At 41.8% G+C, this 23,184-nt stretch overlaps 1 protein-coding gene across 3 annotated transcripts in view; it reads right to left on the bottom strand.

Moving 5' to 3' along the window:
• The window catches only part of scaper (S-phase cyclin A-associated protein in the ER), a 60,338-nt gene that overhangs the window by 3,824 nt on the left and 33,330 nt on the right, over positions 1-23,184 (bottom strand). For all 3 annotated transcript variants that reach the window (XM_008282119.1, XM_008282121.1, XM_008282120.1), the window contains 6 exons: positions 19,688-19,803; positions 11,635-11,758; positions 9,702-9,931; positions 7,911-8,066; positions 5,605-5,839; positions 4,036-4,185 (listed from right to left, as the gene is read on the bottom strand). In XM_008282119.1, the coding sequence (XP_008280341.1) occupies positions 4,036-4,185; positions 5,605-5,839; positions 7,911-8,066; positions 9,702-9,931; positions 11,635-11,758; positions 19,688-19,803 (1,011 nt within the window). The remainder of the gene's footprint in view (positions 1-4,035; positions 4,186-5,604; positions 5,840-7,910; positions 8,067-9,701; positions 9,932-11,634; positions 11,759-19,687; positions 19,804-23,184) is intronic.

The raw sequence follows: 23,184 nt of genomic DNA, 5'->3' as shown, positions 1-23,184 counted from the left end.
GCTACGCACAATTCCATCTTCAGCTGCCTAAACAAATTGTCCACCCTCAAGTGCCTGACGCACAAAGACATAAAACAAAGCCTGGTGGCAGCAAGAGCCTGGATGTAGAAACGGAGTCGCCGGCCAACTTTCCACGCCTCCACCAGGTGAAGAGCAACACCAGAGTCCGAAATGGCTTCCAACTACAGATTATGCCGCAGTGTTTCTTCTCCCAGCCCAGTTGAAGTATCTGCAGCTCAAAGACTGACATCATAAAACTAACAACATGCGTCTGAATCCATGCATCTGGTCCGCATGTAATGCAGACCCTGTAAAAACTCAAGTGTCTTGGCTGCTCTGCTCTTTCTTAAGTTCAGAGACCTGGCATTTTCAAACGGTTTTATGACGCTTTCATTACATAACTTCCTCACAATGACAACAAAGAGTGTGTAAAGTTAATGTTCTGAAACAAACAAATGCCTGGGAAAACCCACTGTTGAGGCAGAACCCAAAGTTAAAGAAGAGACGAGGGGAAAAAAAAAAAAAAAAAAAGACAGTCATCATTCAGTCCCACAATAAAGCCTGAGTCTCAAATAACATTACCAGCTTGAACGCATGAGGCTGCAGCATGGACTTATTTATTCATTTCTTTCTGCACAAATGTAATTCTGAATTTGTACTGTCCCGGTCTTTCATGAGTGGAGGTATTTCCATTCATCTTTGTGTCTAGACAGCACAAAACACCTCAGGAGGAACCAGAGCCAAAGTAAGGCCATATATCTGACACTTGAATCCACAATATAAACCAGATCCAGTGGAACTCCTTTACTGATAAGACACGCAGCCCAGCAGACAGCACAAAGCCACAGTCAAATAACTGTTTAGTGCTTATTTACAACATTTACAATGGCTTATTGAGACGCGCGCGGGACGCTGTGTAAACTGCCTTCAGACAATTGGATGGCAGTGATGCAGACATTGACAGAGACGCTCCAACTTGACGTTTAAGGCAACGGTCAGCTGCTTTCAAATCCTCTGAGATGTGCTGTTTACACAAAAAAAGCCCAATAACTCTTTATTTATCTCTATGAGCTGACGCTGTCATTCCGTCCCAGATCCAACTGCTGATAATTCTGCTCTGAAACTAACCTGACGACAGCGTTACAGACAAATGGGAACTCTTTACTGAAAGGTTTGCAAGGATAAAAATGTCCTCAGCTTCACTTAAAGTCAGTTGGACCTGCGTTCACCCTTGAAGCAGAGTGTAAATCATCTACCGAGCTAACAATCAGGCACTCTCCTGCCAGTTAGCGTAGTGTGTGTGTGTGTGTGTGAGTGTCTGTGTTTCTCTGCCTCTGTTTACTCTGCTGGGTGATACAGAGTGTGTATTCCTCACTGCTGGCTCCCAATGGTCTGCACGAGCTGCACTTACCCCGCAGGCAGTGAGGGCTTGGTTGTCTTGGCAGTAATGGACTGCTGAAGGAAGAGTTTCAACATCAGGTTAACAGGAATTACAGGCCTAAAGCTTGGCTTGGGCCTGCAGGGCAGAGGAAACGCCCTCAAAGAGAATGGGAAGAAGAGGACTGACCCCACAGATAAGGCTGAGCTCTGGGGATGTGTGTGGGATGTTCGGGCCGAGTGGCGATCCATAGCTCATGTGATGGTTACCGCTATAAAGAAAACAGCTTACGAAATACAAGCACAGAGGAGTCAGGTAATTTCAGGAGCCGGTACAAGAAGAACTATCCCATTACATTTATAAAACACCCACACGCTACCTGAAATTAACCCAGCTTGTGTGTGTGTGTGTGTGTTTGTGTTATGGACATAACTGCATTCACGTGTGGCTCGCTCTGCTTGCGTGTGTGTGGCCGTTTTCCATGTACTGAAAACACCCCGAAGTTATCTTAAGATTTCCACACTCTGAAATTACTCGCGTCTTTCTAAATAGCAAGCAGGAATCAGGTGGGTTAACATGTCACCAGTTTACAATTACAGTCCCGTCAGCTCAGAGATTCAACAGATCATCACCGTGGATGAATCACAAATGAATCACTGGATTTAAAGACAAGGAGATTACCGGTACGTATCTCTTCAGTGAAAACACAAGGACAGTTACATGTCAGTTTCGAAATAGGTTGCATTTGTTCCTTGATGTTTTGTCAAAAGGCCTCTGTGGATGCACCCAACAGACAATGAAACATATGGCTACATGGCTCAGTGGCCCCCCACCATAAGCAGAGACGTACTTCTAAAAACACACACACAAGCCTACATATGTCACTCTCCCAATGGCTTTTTGTGTGACAAGGTGAATTATTCATGCCCCCCTAGAGCAGAGGGAATACATCACTATGTATAGTGCTGCTTCAAAGTTCTGCTTTTTATGAGCAGCTTTATTTCTAGAGCATATATATAAACAAAAGCTGGTGTGCTGACAGTGAATCAGCAGTCTATGCGACCGCACAGGCCCCGGATCGGGCCGCTTTTGTGTTCTGCCAATGCTTACATTAGCTTGAGAAAAGCTCAAGCTGCTCTAAATATTCTCCTTAACGCCATCCATCTTGGTGCAGAAGTGAATGGACGCATTCCAGGAACTGGACCACTGGCAAAGATCAACTCTGTGTGAAGGTTGTGTGGGATCTTATTTCCTCACAAACTATACTCAAATATGTTTTTTTTTTCTTCTAAATACCCAAAAGCCAGGTAAGATGGGTTTCTTTTTGGCTTTCTCTCAAAATGTTCTTATTGGTAAAACCTACAAGGTGAAGGAATGACAGATTTTGCATAAAATTAACAACATACAAATGTTATTTTTGAAAAACACAGAGCATGGCTGCCCTGTTAACATCACTGCGGGTGTACTAAGATGAATAGTCTGTCACAAGCTTAATTTAATCATCAGTCCTTATTCAATTATTCAATATAATATGCAAATCGGATCTCCAATGACCAACAAATGCTAATTCTGTACATCAGAATAATTAGATTGGATAGTAGCAGCGCGGATGGCTAAAGTGGCATAGACAGGAGGAGGAACGTTAAAAGTAGAAATAAAAAATTTGGCAAATTAGAATCAGTAATCAGCCTATAAACTGTTGTGATGGGGGTTGACTGCAACTGTGTGGGCATAAATGACATATCGGAGGCTGAAGCTGTGGCTGCTGCCCATGTGGGTCAGGCTTAGCTTAATCAAAGCCCAGCCAACTGTAGCATGGCTAATCAGGGGCCCGGTAGACGGGCCATGCATGACAGCCAATTACACAGCAGCCAGGTCTGCTCCATCACATCCTGCTCACTTCCACAGAGCCCCCTAAGTAGTTGTAACACCGGGGCCAGCACACCGCGCTGCTTTACCAGGAGGGAACAATGGCTCACTCTGTGGGACAATAGACGACACACAGACCAAAAGCAGGAAGGTGCCAAGGCATGAATCTTTTAACAGGTGCTTTTTGTTACGATTACAAAACTACACCCTTTTTCTGACAAATAATGCATGAGAAGAACAATAAGATGATATTAACCGGGCTCTTCTAACTCTATAGACAGCTTTACAGAATCAAGAGCATTAAATGTAATTAAACACTGAGCAGACAGATGACAGAAAATCTATTCGAATTTTAGGAATCAACTAGCTGCAAAAATCGTTTTCCAAGAAAAAGGGCTCAATATTCTCTGACTCCAGCTGCTCATTTTACGAAGAAAACATTCAGTTTACCAACATATAATAGACGCCGGTGTTAGGGCAGTTGAATGGATGCAGCAAGCAATCTGGCGATGAAAATCTTGGTTTCTGACATTTTACTGACAAAACTAATTTAGAAAATCAACAACAGATTTCTTAATAAAAAATGTAAATTAACCACTAATTTTCCTACATTTTCTTGTCACAGGTGCTTTCCAAAATTTATAGAATTTAAAAAATGTTCAAAAATGTTTAAAAACATTATTTACAAACATTCTTCAGGGCAACCAAAAATGTATTGATTTAGAGTAGATTAGTTTTGTTAAGACTAAAATGCAATATAATCAATTTTGAGGTAAGTGTAGGTTTACCTGGTTGTCAGGGTGGTTAACAGTAAAGTATCCCACACAGATGATGACTTCGTGCAGCAGCTCTTCGGAGGAATGCTGGGTACAGTACCAGAGCAGGGAGCTGACAATGTGTCGGAAAGCCAGAGACAGGCCCTCGGCTCCTAGAACGGACTGACAGGTCACAGACAAGCCATGTTAGTGTGGGTAATAAGCATAAATAAACCTAATTGTGATAACAAAGAGCGCAACACAGTAACAATGCAAAGCAATAAAAAGTTATACGTGTTGCTGGCGGGAATGTACATGGTGTAAGTGCGTAGGAAATCAAAGGGGGTCCAGCCGTTAAACACCCCAATCCCACTCAGAAATGAGATGCTAGGAGCAACTCACAGACAGTATTTATTAAACATGTCAGCGTGACAGAGCACCATAAGATCATTACAATTTGCAGTGGAAGTTTGGGTGCGTTAGCGTTTTAACATCCATAAACACAATACCTGAAAAGCTAAATGCTGCTTTCAGGACTCTGAACTTAATCTCAGTGAACCATATAAAAAGGAGAAAAACAGCAAAATGTCACACAACAACTGAAAAAGAAAAAAAATAAATAAATCAGAAAAAAAAATCGACTCACAGTTTGAAAAGGCAAACAGGAAAACTGCTAAGCAAAGAGGGAAAAGGGCAGTTCTGGTTTCAATGTGAACTTTTATTTTCTTAACATTGATTTTCAAGGATGGCTGATTTGTCGCAGCATATTCTGCCAAAATGCAACCACTGCAAAGCGCCTAGTAATTTATACCGCGCTGGACCCTTTTGAAATTCCCTTCTAAACACATTATTGGGAGCTGATGCGGCAGCAGGGCAAGTTAACGACTTGAATTTTGATCAACCATCCACTGGCAAATACATATTAGCTGTTGCCGTGAGGTAATGCGAAACACAAGGTGATTACAACTCCTGGCCAAAAAAAGAAACATTATTTAAAATGTTCATAAAACTCCGGCAGTGAAATGCTTTCATATCCAGCTGTTTTGAGTTGCCTGAATGTGGCGGGTCAGTGAGAGGAAGCTGCTTCAAAGTAATTACCCAGAGGCATTAAAATAATTAACAGCATTCTCGCTTGCTCTTGTGGCTTTCAGTCTATGCGGTGACTTAGCACAGTGAAGCTGTCGCCCTCTCCTCCTCGGGCTGGGTAATGTATGGCCCTGCATACAGTGATAATCACTCGTGTTCCATTCTAACTGCTGACCCACCAGACTCTATACAACCCCAAAAAATGACCCGGGGTCAAAGGGCACCTGTGTTTATGTCCACAGGTCATCTTTGTCCTGAAGGGAGCAACTCCTCCTCTAATGGCTCTTAACAAAGGAACTAACATTCATCCAATCATGTATACAGATTTATTAAATCCAGGGAAGGTAATTAAATATTTGTGGTCAATTTTATGAAAGCCTGCTGTTTGCAATAAGAATTTAAAATTGTCTTCCTGTTACTTCCTGTTAATGATAGCAGTTTACACTAAGGCACCAGCTATTCCTATTTCCAACATTTGCGAAAACAGAATAGAATCTTTTGCCGCATTATTATTACCTGGAAGGCGGATAGGTCAAGAAGGGCAAAACTGTTGAGGAAGCGGATGCCTTGTAAAGCCACCTGGATGACCCCTGGGCCGTAAGGTTCCTGACTCTGGGAAGCAGACTCCGGCAAGAAACTGTGCAGCAGGATACAATACAGAGTGTGCACCACTCCAACCAGGTCTGTGGACTGCAGCAGGGCCGTCAATCCAGTCGGGTCCTGGCGTTTATTGTCAAATATGCTGGGAGCACTAAAGAAGATGAGAAAGCAAACGTATGTTCAGCAAATAACTGGAGGAGTTCATTAACAACTAGACACAGATACTGAACTAGAAAACATCACTTAGCATTTTAGTGTATTTGCAGATGTTTGGATTATTTCGAGCCTTTCTGCTGCTGCTGGTGTCATATTGACTGTTCATTCACTGCAACACTGAGAGACTGAGGACACAAAAGCAGTCTAGACCTCGGTGGCTTCTCGGTTTACTCACCAGACAAAAGCTTAGAGATGACTTTCCTTTAGATAGAAGATACTATCCCATTCAATGCTGCTGTGTTACCTGACTGAACTGTGAATGGAGGAGCACCAAGTTTGACATGTGCTGCATATTTACATGTTGGATCGCCTTTACATTAATTTTCTGTATGCTTCTGGTTTATTCATGGAATAACACTTTTTCACACTTTGCATGTAAGCAGTGGTTTCACTTTTTTTTGACTTAACAAGTACAATTAACTGCCAGCTGGATTAGCTAAAGACTGGGACCTTCAAGAGTCAAGATCAACTCTTCCGCTCTCACTCCTCCTACAGTAAACATAGTAATGCCATGACGTGAAACCCATGGCAGTGATTTTAAGCTGGTAGATCGTACTGAGTTGCCTGACAAGGTGCTGAGTGCTCCAGTACATTTAATCAAAGCCTGCCTGAGAGGATTCGAGGTGATATGTCTTTTGGCTCCAACAAAATGCCACCCTGTTGGTTAAAGGGATTGGCAACATCATCCTTTCCCTGTACATTACATTTAACAGCAGAGCCAGAGATAATGTGGGTAGGAAAGAGGAATAAAAGGCTCTATTTGATAAGTCAAAGAACCAACAAACCTTTCCCTTGTTTCAAATTTTTTAAAGTATTTTTTTCATGCTAAGAACTTCAGAAGCTAGAGGTTTAAATGGAGAACCCAACCGTAGAAAATAAACATTATGGTATTACCATAAAAAACACACAAGAGAAAACGAAAGTAATTACTGCAATGATGTTATTTAGGATTCTCAGCCGCAACGCGGAGGACTCCAGAGAAAGCCCTCGGCTAGAAGAGACAGACGATTTAAGACTACCGCAGCAGCACCAGCTATGATTTGCAGCCATGTAGAATGGAGGGTGTGTGACCTCTGGATGGAACCTCACTGCATGCTGATACTTGATGTTAGCCAACAGGCTTTGCGTGAAATATGCTGCTAGGCAAGAACACAGCCTCCTAATGCCATTATAATCCCCTGACACAGCAACTGGCATGGCCCAAATATTCTACTAGCCCACTGAGCATTCTTATAAATGACACACAGAGAGCTTTGATAGGACAGAACCCGCTGGCTGCTGCATTGATCACTATTCTTTTCCTCACAACTCTTCTACAATGAACAGTTCTAGCTGTGGTCTACCATAACGGTGCAAAGCCACAGTTCACTGGTGCTGTAGCACTTTACAGATGGCAAGGTGCAGCGGCGCACTGGTCGACAACGAGAACGGTTGGTTTGTTGTGACGAGACTGGCACCTAGATTCAGTGTAGCAATGAAAATGCATGAAGGTTATACTGTTTCAAATTTTATAATAACATAGCATAAAATAATATCTGGCCCTGCTACCATGCTCAGCATTTCGGTTCCTTTGAAGTCAGAAATTGTGGTGCTGATGTCCCTTGGTGTGACTGTGTGCTTAGCCTCTGTCAGCGGCGCCACTGAACCTCTCTGAGTGGAGGTCACCGTAGCACATGTGGGTGGGCTCCCCCCACACTGCAGGCTAAGGTTTATGGTGAGTGACAGAGCGCTGGGTCAAGTAGATGCCTATCTCTATCTGTAGTAACGACAGCTTAGCCAGCTTTCTGGCTGGAGTAAATGACCCGCTGGCTGATTGCAGAGGAACCACAGTCTTTGTTTGAGTAACCATGAGCCCCGTCTTTATGGATCCTCCTGACATTAAAGAACTGACCGTAACTCTGTCTCTGTCATTACTTGCAAAGAGAGAGGTGTGTGTGTTTGTTAGAGGAAGATCAAGAGATCACAGAGATGTTTAAGGTGTGCAGCAGAGTGAGAGACAGGCTCACCGTCCGGTTACGACGAAGCACAGCTTACACATGCTGTGCAGCAGAGCTGAGGCTTGCTGAAGGAAAGCAGACATCTTGGGGTGATCGTCCACAGGACTTTGGACCGACAAGAAGCACCCGTAGAGCTTGTCAATCAAGCCCATGTTCACCACGTAGCTAGAGTAAACACACAAGAAGAGAAAAAAATAAGCATTTGTTCCTAAACGTTAGAACAAGTTAAACAGTTTCTTAGTAAAAAGCTCATCTCACACAGGCAAACAAAGGCCTTTACTGTGCGTACTTCCACAGCACTGCAGCTGAAAGCCAATACCTCACCTAAGCCCTCCACCCCCTGCTATTACTGTGATATCTTCAATTTGTCTTTGCCAATGACAGGTCTCATGATCATGTTCCCTGTACTCTTTCAGCCACAAATCACTGCTAATAGTGTCATTAGAGGGCTGTTGTGGCCCCTGTGCCAGCCCGGCTCTGGGCCCTCGACAGTCTGCTGACCTGGGGCTAGTCTTCTCAAAGCTCTGGTATTCCGGGACCTTCGGGCACCAACAGCTTACGAAAATCTAGAGAGCACTATAGCTGCCAATCAAGGCTTTCAAGTCGCTGATGTGGTCACTGTGAAGTCACAGTTCCTCATTTTATCACTGCTTTGACTTTTCACTTCCCTCGCATGCCTTTTTTGTTAGAACTGTCACTCACTGATGTCTTCTCAAAACAGGTGATTATGTCAGTTTACAACCTGCACTGCGGGTCATCTGACACTTGAACCAAGTCCCATTGTTTTGTCTTGATCCTCTTGCACAGCTTTACTTGGGTTGAAAGGATCTTTCCTCACACTGGCTGCTTTGCCAGCTTTGCCCTCTGTTTGACAACCTGCTCGGTGGTCGAACTGTCTACTTTGTGGCTCAAAATACGAGCATAGACTGAAAACATTCACAACACTGATAGGGGAGTAAAAGCACTGAAAATGCAAACTGAGAGACTGGTAATGAGCAGAAAGGAAATGGTGATCTCCTCTCTGTGTGATATATAGGTTGGCATAATGGGGGAGTGTTGCAAACGCTAGAAATGTTTTGATCTTTTGTCCTTCCTCACATATACATTATAAGACAGTTGAGGTAAATCTTGTGTTCGTACTCGGGATTATCCGTCTGACGACACAATTTTTCTCAGGCCCTCCTCTGTCTCTAGGGTTACGACTGGGTCAGTGGATGAGATTGGTGGGCCTGTGCAGCTGCTCTGTCCAGATGAATCATGGCTTGTGGGAGGGATGGTGGAAAGCCTGCACTAGTCCGCAAGGCTTCATGCGGCCGGGCCTGCCTTTCCTCACAGTCCACATTTCTCCATCAGATCCCCGACTCCTACAGCCCAGACCCACATGGCTGGCTTGAACGCCAGGTTCAAGGGGACCTTTCAAAGCTTTGGAAGTGCTCTTTGTTTATGCTACTTTGTGACCCCGCCTTTAGAAACTGATGTTACTTAAAATGTGGCACTGAATGTGTGGAAAAAGTACGTGCTGGAGCGATGCCAGAATACACCTCATTCTCACACTACTCCCATTCTAACAAGACACCACTTGGATCTTTTCCAAATGATTTGACATTTTGTCAGCTTATTCTTTACATAAGGCATGTTGTTGAGGAAATCAGAGGTTGACCAACTCTCAACCCAGTGAAGAGGAGTGGAGGAGGGATGCACTAAAGGAGGTAAAAAGGTTGTGAGATGAAAAAAAAGAGGTGCCATGTAGGAGGATGAGAAGCAGTGTGAGAGCAGCACAGAGCATTGGAGGGAAAATACCTGATTAGATCTTGTGTGCGAGTGTTGAAGGACTCTGTGGCAGAGCTCTTGACCTTGGTATCTGGGGAGGAAATCCATGTGTTTTCGCCTTGCCCAGACTCAGAGATATTTGGCCACAGGGACCCCAGGATGGTAGCAATGGTTTGAAGCAGGCCTGTTGTCAAACCTTCAAAGACTTGTTTGTTCACACTGCGTCCAAAAATGGACTTGTCCTCATCTGGAACATACAGCTGTTTAAATGAAAAAAAAAAAAACAACAACACATAATGAACACAGGATTGTATACTGAAGAATTAATAAAACTGTTACTCACATCAGCAGGTTATCTGCTCTGTTAATAAACCCTGATGCTGAGAAACTACAGCAGAATGCTGACAGCATGTAAACGCTATTAGGCATGATATTAACAGTGTCTAGGCATAAATAGAGGAAGGTCGATTTACCCTTTAGCATGAACGTTGAAGGCCCTTTAATTAATGCAGAGGCAAATGTTACATGAAGAAAAGAAAAGAAGGTTTTTCCAGCATTGTTGGTACATTACGCAGTTAAGCAAGTTTAACTCATCAGTCTTAGGCAACAAATTGGTAGACTGCACTCTTAAGAATTGAAATGGCTACAATAAAAGCATATAGTAGCTGTTTACAGCATTTGCTCAGCCACACAAAGCTGGTGTAAACAAACAGAGATGTACTATAAACCAGCTACATCCTGACAAGATGAAAGTCCAAATAAAATGGCTGTAGACAGACATATAGTGTAGTGCATCGTTGTAAGACAGGCATTCTTCTCATTTGCATTTCTGGACAAACTTCATGAAAGCAGAGGTCCACATGTAAAATATAGTGCCACTGTTTAATGTGGAACCTTGCAAAGATAAAACGTTCCCATTTGGTCTAATGGTTGGGGTGAATGCTGACAGCATAGGTAAATCCACCGACATTCTCCACAAATCTAATTAAAAGGGGGCATGCTCATATGGCAGTGCAACCCCCACCGCTTTACTCTATTGCTCACACACACGCATACCAAAACACAGGCATGCACACGAATACGTGCATGTGTACGAATACAATGACGAATGCAAATGCGCGTACAAATTCTAAACTAAATCTCAGCTCATCGTAGAGGGCTGAGTAGGCGCATGAGTAATTATTGGGCTCAATTCTTTATCTGCAGCAAACACAAGCAGAAAAGTTAGTTCATCTCTTGCGGTGCTGTTGGATATGTCAGTCAGCAGAGCAGCTGCTGGGATATGTTTTATATAAACTGGAGCATACAGGCTAACCTCTCCCTGTGTGCCCTAAGGAAATATGACTGCTTTGGATTGGAACTCGACTGGAGAAGGAAGCCCCAGTAGAGTTCATGCATGCACCACAGCCCTGCGCCTGTGCCTTGTCCTGTCTGTGTTGTGAGTGTAGGAGGCCCCAGCGAGCCGCCACCGTTGGATGTTTGGAGTGAGCTGATGTTTACAGTCCTTCTTACAGAGTGCTGAAGGATATGGGCTGACATGTCGCCGCAATGCAGCCTGCCTGCCTGACTGACTGTGCTCTCACATTCCCTCAGTCGGGAGGCATCTGCGGAGAGGCTGGGCAACGGTTTGTTACTCGCTAGTTTGTGTCTTGCTCTGTCTTTCATTAACACTGTGGCAGTGACAGACACCAGCAAAAAGGCAGGGCTTTCTCTGTGGTCAGAGCAGTGCATGCCAATCGATAAATGTAAAGAAAACAAGGAACTGGTAACAAAAATGAAACATTTGTGCGTGGCTGTCTTACAATATCCCGTATTCAAATACAATGAGCATTTCCTTTACAGTTACTCTACTTTATACAAATTAAAATATTGTTATTGGCAGACACTAGTCACGCAAACCATCATATTACATTGCGTCATCGAAGAAACATTCTGTGGCTGATGTTCTTGTGTGTTTACTTACTGTTAGCTGATGCAGCAGCAGGTCCATGAGGAGGACTATCTTGTTGCTAAACAGCACATAGGAGCAGTTGAGGGCACAGCAGGAACATGCCAGGTAGTAGATATTTACAGCAGCACAGAGAGATCTAACAGAGAAAGATAAAAAAAAAAATAAAACATTATAAATCATAACTTTTTAAAATAAAACAAACCTTGGGGCACACTGCTTCTCCCCTCGCAGTTCATTAAAGAAACATTACTGCTGGGATGTAAATGCGACCTGGGCATTGACAAGACTATCCGCAGGCATCAGGAAACCAAACACACTTTTCTCTATTTGTGGTTCTTTAAGGGTGCAGTTTGTCTTCACCAGTCAAAAGCATATCTCACTGACAGTGCGAGTAAGGAAGCCGATTTGAGGACTAAAACACTCATATCAGCTACTTATGTGGAGACTCCCCTCACCAGATCCACCTTCAGAGGTGCTGAGTGCAATCTCAGTCCCATCTTGGCAGAGATGGTGCAGCATTTCCGCTGAAGAGATAAAACTATTTCTCTTAGCAGCTCCTCACAGCCGCCAGGCAGCCCCAGGCAGCAGCCAGCGCTGAGCCAGTCAGCGTGCCTCTGTATTATGTCTACTCTAAAACAAGCCCCAGTGAAGATTAATGCTTCTGATAACTGACCAATCATTCTGCTGTGACTGCTACTCCCCCTCGCCCCGTTTCATCAGTTAATATTTTCTGACAACTGTATATTTTAGCCATCGGAGGAATAGCGTGTCCTATCTGCTCGCTGGAAGAATGGAATCCGCCTCTCCAGTGCCTAAAGTAGGCCATGTTTATTTCAACTGGTAAACATTTTGATATCTACCGAACCTTCACATCTGCTGCGCGTTTTCGGTCAAACCACGTTGGCATGGCAAAGAAAAATAGATTAGGTGGAGGTTCACCAAAGTCTGTCGATAACTTCCTCTATTCTTTGCTTTGCATTTGCTAGCGGCCAGATCAGTGGCTTTGCCGTATCATTATTGACATTGCAGCGTAAAGCTGTCAGACATGGAATGTGGTGTTAATGTGAGAAGAACTACATGAAACAATAACAAAGCACCTAAAAAAAGATCACATTAAGAACGTTCTAACAAATTGTTACAGCAATATACGGCAGCTATATTGGCAACAATTTTATAAAATCATAAAAAATATAAAAGAAGTTCTTTAAAGTACACTGACAGGGGACTTTTTTTTTGTGGAGCAAGAGGTGAGGTAACATGAGAACCCAACCAAACTATGCTTTGTGTGCAGCCGTGCAGCGTCAGATTCTCAGAGACGCTGATTCCTGAGTGAACTTGAGAAACAGATCAGCTTCTATGCAAATACCAAATTGACAACCTCAAATACTGCTTTACAAATGTATAATTATAAGGTTCACCCAGCCTATGAAAACGTTCGTAACTGCCATGTACATTCCTCTAAAGGCCAGGAGTTACTTCAGTCACTCTTGTAGTATTTAAGATTATGTCCCTGTTGAGAAAAGTAGTGCACAATAGTGGGGTTATCACATCACCTATCAGGGATTAAATGGCAATGTAGGACTGACTAGAATCATGGAAAAGAGCCGACTCAGTGAGGAAAAAGTTCATGTTTGTCAAGAAAATTAAAGTTACACTGAGATGCTGGGGCTCTCCATCAGCCAAATGTTTATCCTATGCTGAGTGTAATGCAATATTTAATTGTTCCTTCAAGAAGGAATGAACGAGGCGGTAATTTACTTCAAACTGAAGACTTACAGAAGGTTTAGATCAGTGGACTGGAGAGGGAACGAAAATTCTTCATCCTGTTGTTCATGAAACCACTCTTATGATTGTTAAACAAATTGGATTATCGTGTGAAATATGCAGTTAAGTTGACACATTGGAACAAAAGTTGCACTTGGACAGGGCGTATTATCAGTTTATAGATTTATTAAAAACCCTGTTTGATTTAGGTTAGGGACATCCTCTATATTTTCAATCTCCTGCCAAGAAAAGGTTGAAATGCCCCAAAAACAACAATCTTAAGGAAACTATGTAAAACATTACATATGAAAAAAAAAAAAAAAAGAGTCAAGTTATTGGGATTTAGTTATTGCACCGTCATATCTTTTTATTTGTTGTCCTTGGACCCAGGCAGTTTCCATTTGGCAGTTTTGCCATGACTTGCTATGCCGTCAACCTTTTTTTAAATATATATGTATATAATGTTAGGCAACTGTGTCCCCAATGGAGACATGTTGGAAAGTTTTCAGCTTTTCAAATCCAGTTTGTCCCTGTTTAGTATATGGTGCAATGACTTTTGACAGTATTGCCCTTGTATTTAAGCTTGGGTATAGCCTGCGTTCACGCTGGCTGCTGCAAAATACTTTGGCTTATTTTGTTTCTGTTACTTGGAATTTCAGTCCCGTGATTGACTGGTGACACGTCCGGGTTGTACCCTGACTCTCGCCCACTATCCGCTGGGATAGGCATGGTATGGTATTCCCCTAAATATAATGCGTATACAGTACAACGACGGTGCAGTAGAAGTTGAGCTCTTAAAGAAGATAGTTAGGTTTATTATTACAAAAAAAAAAGCTTTAACAATATCATTACACAACTGTGGGTATGATTTAGGATTATAACAATCCACTTTAAAAAATGAATTCAAGACATGGCTGCATTTTGTCTCCCTGACCTGACTAGCATATTCTAATTAAATCACTTAACTTCTGGCAAGACAGATCTGGCCCTCCATTCACTCAGCTGTTCATGTAATGAGCATGCAATTGCTTTGTAACACAGCTAATCAGGCTTGTCTTTGGTCATCTCTGAACAAATGAGGAGGCTGTCAGAGGCATGTTTGAGTTATGCCCTTACACCAGCTTGCACAATGAACCATCGCAGTGATCTGTCTTTGGTTTCCTCCCACCTAATTGAGCTTGATGAGCATGACACCTGATAGTCCAACCTCTCTGGGAATCTCACTATCTAAATACCCCTCAGTGACAGCTCTGGTCAAAGATTTTGAGGAACAATTTGGTAAAGTGCCACATCGCTCTTTCTCACGTTGCACGAAAAAAAGAAAAGAAAAAAAACTTTGTGGGGACTGATGTGTGCCAGTCTATCTCAGCAGGCCACATTCCTCCACCTACACCACAATAGGTTTCTCATTACAGAGGTGAGATTGTGCTCAACAGGATCCCAAAATTAACATAACCACTATCTTTCTCAACTCGCTGAGTGCTTTTAGTACAAGCAGCGAACTACTGTCACAAGTTGGAGGACTTGGAAGAGGGATTTAATGGTGATAAAGAGACGATACAAAAAAAAAAAAAAGGTAATTTGCTCGTATACATAAACGGTTAACCTTATACAGCAGGGAATACCATTTTACTTGTAAAGGTGCTCACATCCATAAAGAAATTAGGCCAAGAGGGGAAAGGATAGAAAACACCTGATCCTGTATGGCGCCACTGCAGCCCTCTGAGACCCTGATAGCCAACAGGCCTACCCATTATAAGGTGGAGGCTTGTGATAATATTCAAATATTACATTTTAAGGTACAGCCTTATAGGCAAGAGTAGAAAAAATAGTGAGAAGAATCGACTCCTGAGGCAGACAATTTGTCCACAAAATACCCCCCAGACTTCACTGGCTGTTCAGCTCTCTGGAATAAATCAGAAGTAACAACCATAAACACTGTTTGCCCAGCACTGTTATGGATTGTGTCTATCTTTCACCCAAGTCCATTTATTAAGGTAAATGGCCAACTCGCCGCTCACTTGACAACAGGACAACAAGCATGTAAAAGGCCCTTTATGCGTTTTTGTCACTGCCTTGAGTTATCAACCATGAAATCTGCGCTCCTCAACCTGAGTCTCACATTCCTCGCCCTTTCTGTGCGTTTCCTATGTGTGCAGTCAAGCCTGACGGGAGCAGCGCTGTAGAAATCTGACTAACTTCCAGATCAGGTTGAGCCCCTGCCTCTTAAACAGGGGAAGAAAAAGAATCCTAAGCCAAAATAAAAGGTGAGGAGCAAATCCATTTCCTTGTGCTGTCAAACAATCCCTTCATTCACTGCTATCTAAATGACATTTAATTTGATTCTGCTGTTGATCTCTCCGATACCCTGAGTGCTTCCAAGACATCTACTCTGGCTGTCGTGCCACACTGGCCAGGTATGAAGGAGGAGAAATCTGATGAGCCGCCACACAGCACCATGCACACGAGTGCACACACACACACACACACACACAAATGCATACACACAGTCTCACAAATGGTGGAAAACATCCTGAAATAAAACCACAGGTAGCAGGTCTGATTTCACAGGATACACCAGGTCATGTGAGACAGAGGTGGAAATACAAATTGGGTTAACACGCATGTCCATGGACGACTAAACCTTTCTCTGTGGCTCACCTGCTACCAACACAGCTCTGTCTTACTTTTTAAAATCACTGGAAACTATCAACATAAAGTGTGACCAAATCATCAAAGTTTAAACTTTTGCTATTGTAATTCATAGACCAGTGCTTTTGGTCTTTTTGCTGTTTGGTCAGATGAAGCCTTGTGCTGAGAGCATTTACAAGGAGCACACAACACAAGTCTTTCTTCCCCTCTTCTCTCCAGTGACCCCTATTGAAGACAGAAGGACAAGGCATCTGCAATCTAAATAGCAGCACCGTGTAACTCTGAATCAGAGTGCATAAAAAGATTCTTGTCGTCAGTCTTTTGACACTGGTTTTGGGTTAAACTGATAATCTGCAGCTGTCACAATGGAAGGGAAGTAAAAGGACTACACAAGCAAGTGTTGGCCGATAATTTATTTTTTCTTTACTTATGAAGCTGACTAAGTGGGACAACAGTTTCAACTAATAATAGTGATGAAACATACTACTATAGGGTTCCACGATCATTTAGAGCTTCTATGCAACGCCTACTAACTTATTAGGCAAAGAGCACCACTGGTACCATACAACAGCAAGCACAAGGGCAAAATTTAACGTGTTAAATTTTAGATCCTTACTAATACCGCTTAATCGATTAACTGATTAGTAATCTGTCATAAGATTAAGCTTCCCTCTATTTAAAATTCATTACTTATTTAAGCAATCTCTTGAGCAGAATACTACAACTGACTCAAGTGTCTTAAAAGGAGATGTTTGCTGATTGTATTAGACCTAATAAATAAATAAAAATAAATAACTAAAGTGGAAATTAACCTATTAAATTGTAAATAACAATTTGGTTTCAGGCTGATAAATAGATAAAACTGAAGGTCCACAATGGGGATTTGGGAACTTGTGAGAATTTTTTCACTTTTTATGATATTTTATGGATCAAATAATCAACGGAGAAAGGCACAGCCTTAAGTTGTAGCTTTACTTAATAATATTAAGAGTTACACATATAGATATGATCATGATATTAAATGATTTAAATGCCCATGAATTAGAATACCAGGCAATATAATTAACATAATGCAAATCAAAGTAACTAATAACATTACTGTGTTGTATAATTAATGCTCTTCATGGCAACGTTTGGGATGCTATTGTGCCTTTTGTACGATATCATCTGTCCAGCTGAAGTTAATGACAGTGGCTGCATAAACCCCGATCTGGACGCTCCAGCGACCACAGGGTTACACCAGAACATTAGCGGAGCGTCGTAGAGGAATTAGCTCATTAATGTAATGGTAACAAGATGGAATCAGCCTCCCCGGGGAGAGATATGGCAGGAGCACCTCGGCAGCTGCCTTTTTTTGTAAATCACTCTGCTTATCTGGTGGGAGGAGGTGATCAATACGGCAGCATCACTGTAAACAGATAATGTAGCGCACTCTGGGGCTAGCGTCTATATAGCAGCCCATTAGGCCACACAGCAATCCAGATGACAGATAGTGATAAGCAGACAGCCGGGCTGCGTCCTTGTGTTGCATCTCGACATGAGCTACCGACTACACTGACCTGACCGACACAAGAACAAAGTTTGACCTCTTCTGCATTTTACATGGATTACAAAACGGGAAAGGATTCAATGAGATTTATTCGGGAAAAAAAAATGTGAAAGTTCAAGTCTGTGCCCTGATTGTTAAACAGCTTTAGGTTTATGTACAGTTATTGTAATAACTATACAACAAGCCACATAACAAGCTTGTCGTATGCAGATTTTATGGAAATGATGTTCTGAAGAGGCCAGCAGTATTAGCAACACAGAACAAGTACTGAGCTAAAATACTATCAGACAACCAAAACAACATATTAGATCATGTACATGCTGCCGTTTATCTATGAAACAACTTAATCTTGTTGTCATGTCAGCCTTCACTGCAGAGAATCCTGTTCAGTTATGGGAATGATTTAGTTAGGAAGGAACAGCTAATTTAAAATCATTTCATAATTATTATTTACAAGCCATTCCAGAATTTGACTAAATTGTAAACAGAGGACAAAAACACATGGGCTTAATCTTCACCTACCGTTTCTTCACCACAGCATGTCAAGGACACGTCTTAAAGCCACGGGGGTATTTTGTGTACTTAAGTTAACATATCATCATGCACAGATATCCACGCAAAGTCTGCAAAACAGATCTTAGAGCAAGAAGACGATCTCTCCATTTAAGATCAGATTTTCTGCAATTCAGAAGTCTGTTTGAAATTCACTCCGATTACAATGATTGAGAAAGAGAGACTACACAAGAAAAAAAAAAAAAAATCAATATACATGCAATGTCCTTTAAAAGCCTTATAAATATAAGAAGCATTTGTCCATTAGCAGAGACTCAGAGACCAGTAAATGCTAATGAATGGGAGAGCAAGGCCATTCGAGTCCATTACAGAGTCCCACTTGTGAGCACAACAGCCTCTCTGAGGTTATCTACTGGCAAGCCGTGCAAAACGCCAGACCCACAACTCAAAAATACTCCGTACTCTAAATGATAGATGGGACACATGTGCTTTTTGTGTTTCAAGAGAAAAGAATGAACACAAATTGATTACAGAAATGGAAATGCTTTCCAATTCTTGAAGGGCAGCGCTGTTATTCATTAATACATTTCGAGAGTATTTATTGAGATGAAGCAACTATAAACAGTGATAAATTAGGTTAGTCGAGATTAGCTCACTTACTCTATGCAATTGCAAAAACAATCGCAAAGAGGAAATAGAGCAGTGTTGTCAGTGAGGTCAGTGAGAGGATACAGACAGAGAGAAGTCAACGGGAGGAAGGGCTGGAACAGTTGAGGCCTCATTAAACAGTATGGATCGTACAAACTTCTTCTCTTTCAGGCTTCGCAAACACAGTCAGAAAGGCCAATACTATTTGATATTCTTTCAAAAATCTGGTTAGCATTTATCACCACACAAAAAAATCCTCCACTGTATTTGTACATAGCCAAAGTGAAATGCAAAACCGTCCTTTTGCAAGTGATTAAGGTTCACTGTCACTTCTAAACGACCTAATCTGTTTTTTTAAAAATCCTTTGCTGTTTTTAAAGTCATAAAAAAAGCTGTAAAATACAACAAGTCTACCTTTTTAATTCATTTGAGCCCTGCGTTTTCAGATCACGAGTGAACAAAAGGATAGAAAGATATTTATTAAACTGTGTTAATTAGGTGCAAGTTAACAGAAAGAGAACAGGCACTTCCTATGAGATGCTTTTTTATCATTTATGGTTTATAAATTAACCCTTACAGGGGGTTCAGACTTTGCAGAAAACCACTGCACACCTGTTCCAACAATGAATCTAAATTTAGACTTACACCTACTCAAAAAAGATCACACGAGTGGCCCCACGGGTCTCAACAGCTTCGACTGGTCAGCGTTTCCAAAATTAAATGGTACCAAACACAAGCTAAAGAGACAGCTCACCCTGCTGGCTTGAAACAGAAACTTGATCAAGCCATGACTACTGTATCTGTTGGGCACAGCAGTGGATTTTCTGTTTTAAATGGTGCGCTAGGAAAAAACTGTAAAAATGCAAAAGCATTTTTTATGTTTTAATATACGTGATACACATGAATACAGTAAGACGTCAGTTGGGTGACAGTACTCACTTGAGAGGGATACGAGGAACTGCGGTGGGTGTGGAAGCAGCAGTGATGACCTGCAAAATTTGTTCCAGAGCAGACAGGCCACCGCCCACTTGGAAGGCCACTTGGTCGGCATTGTTCTGTCGAGGCGGAGAGAAACAGAGGTACAGTCAGGGGACAACGAGCCGCCGGCTGGACAGGGGATTACATGGCTCTCAACAGACAGGGAGCCCTCTCTTTCTCCTACAGGGGCGAGGGATTGAAATCTGAAACAAAGTGATCCCTAAAGTATTCCTGTTTAATCTCAAAAGTGCACAACCTGACTCCACCCCTCAACAGTCGAGTTTCAGTGGAAGGCAAATGCTCTGCAGGCTCCAGTTAGCACCAGGGTGGTCTCAACGGATGACCACAGACTAAGTGAAACCGAGAAAATGCCACTCCGGGCGATCTAAGAACAGGGCAATTAGAGAGTTTTACAATGAAGACAATCATTCTAACAACACTGAATATACAAAACCACTGAATGCTTATTGTAAATCACACCTTTTCTTATTGCATAATTATCCACTAAAAAAAACCCAAAAAATAAAAACCTGCACTTATGTTACCTCACCTGTTGTGTCAGCATTTAAAGGGATTAAAGAGACACATATTCCTGTTCAGAGACAGGATTTCTTTGACCTTTAGCACCATCCAGCCACACACACTCGCAGAGGAGCTCGCCTCACACTTCCAGTTACTTTGGATGTGAAGAAACCTGATTTCGGTGAGCTTGACTAAATGGTCTAATCTCAAAGTGGCGTTTTGGCTCTGGCCCTGTTCAGATTCTGTTTCTTTCCATTCTGTTACTCGTTTTATTTATGACTGGCCGCTCGCGGTTTTCAAATATACAAATGAGGGGGCAACAGCGGATATGGTAATATTACTGAATACATTATTTGCTACAAACATGGGGTTGAAGGCTCTCACACCACAGGCTTTAAAACGGGCTTAATTAATTGGCTGACAGTCATAGATTATATATCAGGCCAAGTGCTGTTCATAGTAAACCTTCGGACAAATGGAGAAACAATTTGAAAGATACAGCACATTTTCCCCACGTTAAAAATGTACTCGTGTGAAATAAATGACTTCTGTGTTAGTCGATGCTAACCAAATTTTTCTTCATTTAAAATAAAGGCCTTATAAAATGACAATAGGAATCTTGATAAAACAGCTCATTGACTTAGAGCTGCAGTGATTAATCATGTAGTTGTCTTCTAAATTCTTAACTAAAGTTATTTCGACAATGGATTAGCCTTTTTAAGCAATTAAAAAAAAGAAAGTATTTTTAATATCTTAATCCAGCTTCTTACATTTGAATATTATCCAGTTTATTTACTCCTCTGTGACAGTAAAATGAATATCTTTGGGCATCTCATGCAAAAGTTAAAGAGACGGCGAAGAGAAAAGTTAATTCAACTTCTTCGTCAGTCTCAGAAAGGAAATTTAAAGTAACATATTTATGTAGTGCAATCAAAGAGCTTACTGTGAATATCGAAACTTTTTTTTTTCATCCAACCTTGTTTTCTTCTTAATTTACTTTATCGGGTATATTATTGTCCGTTGGGATTGTGTACACTTATCAACTTTAATTGCTTGTTCCTGGAGTCAGTGAGGAAATAAACTTAACTGCATAAAGTTTCCACACAATGGTGTAATAAACATAAACACATCCAGTCAGCAGGAACAAATCCTCTAAAGGAGTGTTTTTTTTTACCTCAGTTTGAATGTACCGGTTCCTGCTGTGTAAGTTAAATTCCCTCACTTCTCTAACAATCTCATATAAGAGACAAACTAACTTTAAGGAACATATATCAGTCCTGTGCATTAAATATATGAAGACATGTAAATAGACAGGTCCTGCCCTCCAGCGATGATAGAGTAATTGTCAGTAGGTCGGCTGCTGTTGCTACAGTGTCTAATACATCAACAAGTACAAAGAAAGCAGGAGCGAGCACCGACTATAAGACATGTTTGTGCCTGGGTCGACAAGGAGGAAGGGAACCAGAGGGGAGCTGCTGACGGAGGGCCTTCTTCACACAACTAAAGAGGGCTGAGTTACACTGCAGGTCACTCCTCCGCCTAATGAGGTTACAGTCTCCTCAGTGATGTGACAGCACTAAAATCCAGCCACTTCACAGCGCTTTTGTTCAACAGATGGGAAGTTGCCAACAAGCCTGAACACATTGAGAGAGAAGCGCTTTACCAAATTACAGATAAGCTCTTCATCTGTCATTCATGCCCGCTGCTGAGCTAACTGCTGCTCGATTCCGGTGTTAGACACACACACAGACAGAAGACGCGCTGAACAATCGCTTAGAGTTCGACACAAAAACATTAAACGCGCCAGAGATGCAGCGCCTTTAACATAATGAGAAACGTCTCAAAGACAGTCTCAAGAGTTAAAGCAGTGTTTGTAAAAGAACTCATTGGGACTTCCTTTCTGTATGTTAACTGCATGTTTCCATGCCTAATCAATTAGGTCTCAATCACTGAGCTTGGCTTAACCTCTCTCTTAACCCTCCCATCAACACACCTACCTAAAAGCTTCTAGGCTAAATGAGAAAAGGCAGCTCTTTCATAGCAGCTTATCAAATGGTATTAAAGCGGGTAACTGGGACCTGCCCAGTCCTGGCCGTCTCCTGCCAAAACCAGACAAGAGTTTCTTGCTTGTTAGTTCCTTTTCTGCTCTGCTGACAGATTTATCTGTTGTGATGACGGAACAATAGCGGTGAAGAGATTATGTTCAAACTACATGACATACTATCGTTAGGTGGTCTACACATGTACAGGTCTACAGGACACAAAAATGGACCAGAGTATTACAGTGAGGACAAACATTTCAATTAAACATAATGCTCAATATAAAGGCTTGTTTTGTATAGTAACAGCCTGCGGTCTGAGAGTGTTGATCTTGCTGCTTTACAATGCAGTTGACTTTCTAAGTAAATGGAACAAGCATCTGGTGATGATATCTTCTTTCTACAGACCCAAGGCAGGGCAACAAAAATTATGTTTAGATATAATTAAACTGACAGTGTATATACACATTGCGCTGAATCTGCATACAAACTTAACAGAATGAAAACAATGCTTTAGGTTCTTTTAATCAGGGGATCACAAATTGTATAGCCGAGTACCAGCTGCAATAAAGATCCTTTACCCAGCGTTCCCAAAAGGATACACTTTGTAAAATACACTTCTTTGCAGTCAAAGTTAGATAAGATTGTCAGTTATCAGTGTCCTCCCTATACATTTAGGATACCTTGGCTTAGAGGGGACCAAGGGAAAATAAACACTTGTGACAAGTGACTGTATATCAAATGGTAAAACTACATAGAAATGTTGCACAATTTGTGAAGTGTTGCAGTTAATATCAAAACCCAACAGATGCTTGGAAGCATAGGTGACTGTTCTGCTAACTGACAGATGATACACAAGCAACAGGGATGTGTGACTTTGGACTTTTGCCAATATTC

Source organism: Stegastes partitus, unplaced genomic scaffold (genome assembly GCF_000690725.1).
Source record: "Stegastes partitus isolate 25-593 unplaced genomic scaffold, Stegastes_partitus-1.0.2 Scaffold259, whole genome shotgun sequence".
NCBI classification, from domain to species: domain Eukaryota; kingdom Metazoa; phylum Chordata; class Actinopteri; family Pomacentridae; genus Stegastes; species Stegastes partitus.
Note: the sequence above shows the minus strand (reverse complement) of the source record. Positions and strands in the feature narration are given on the sequence as shown.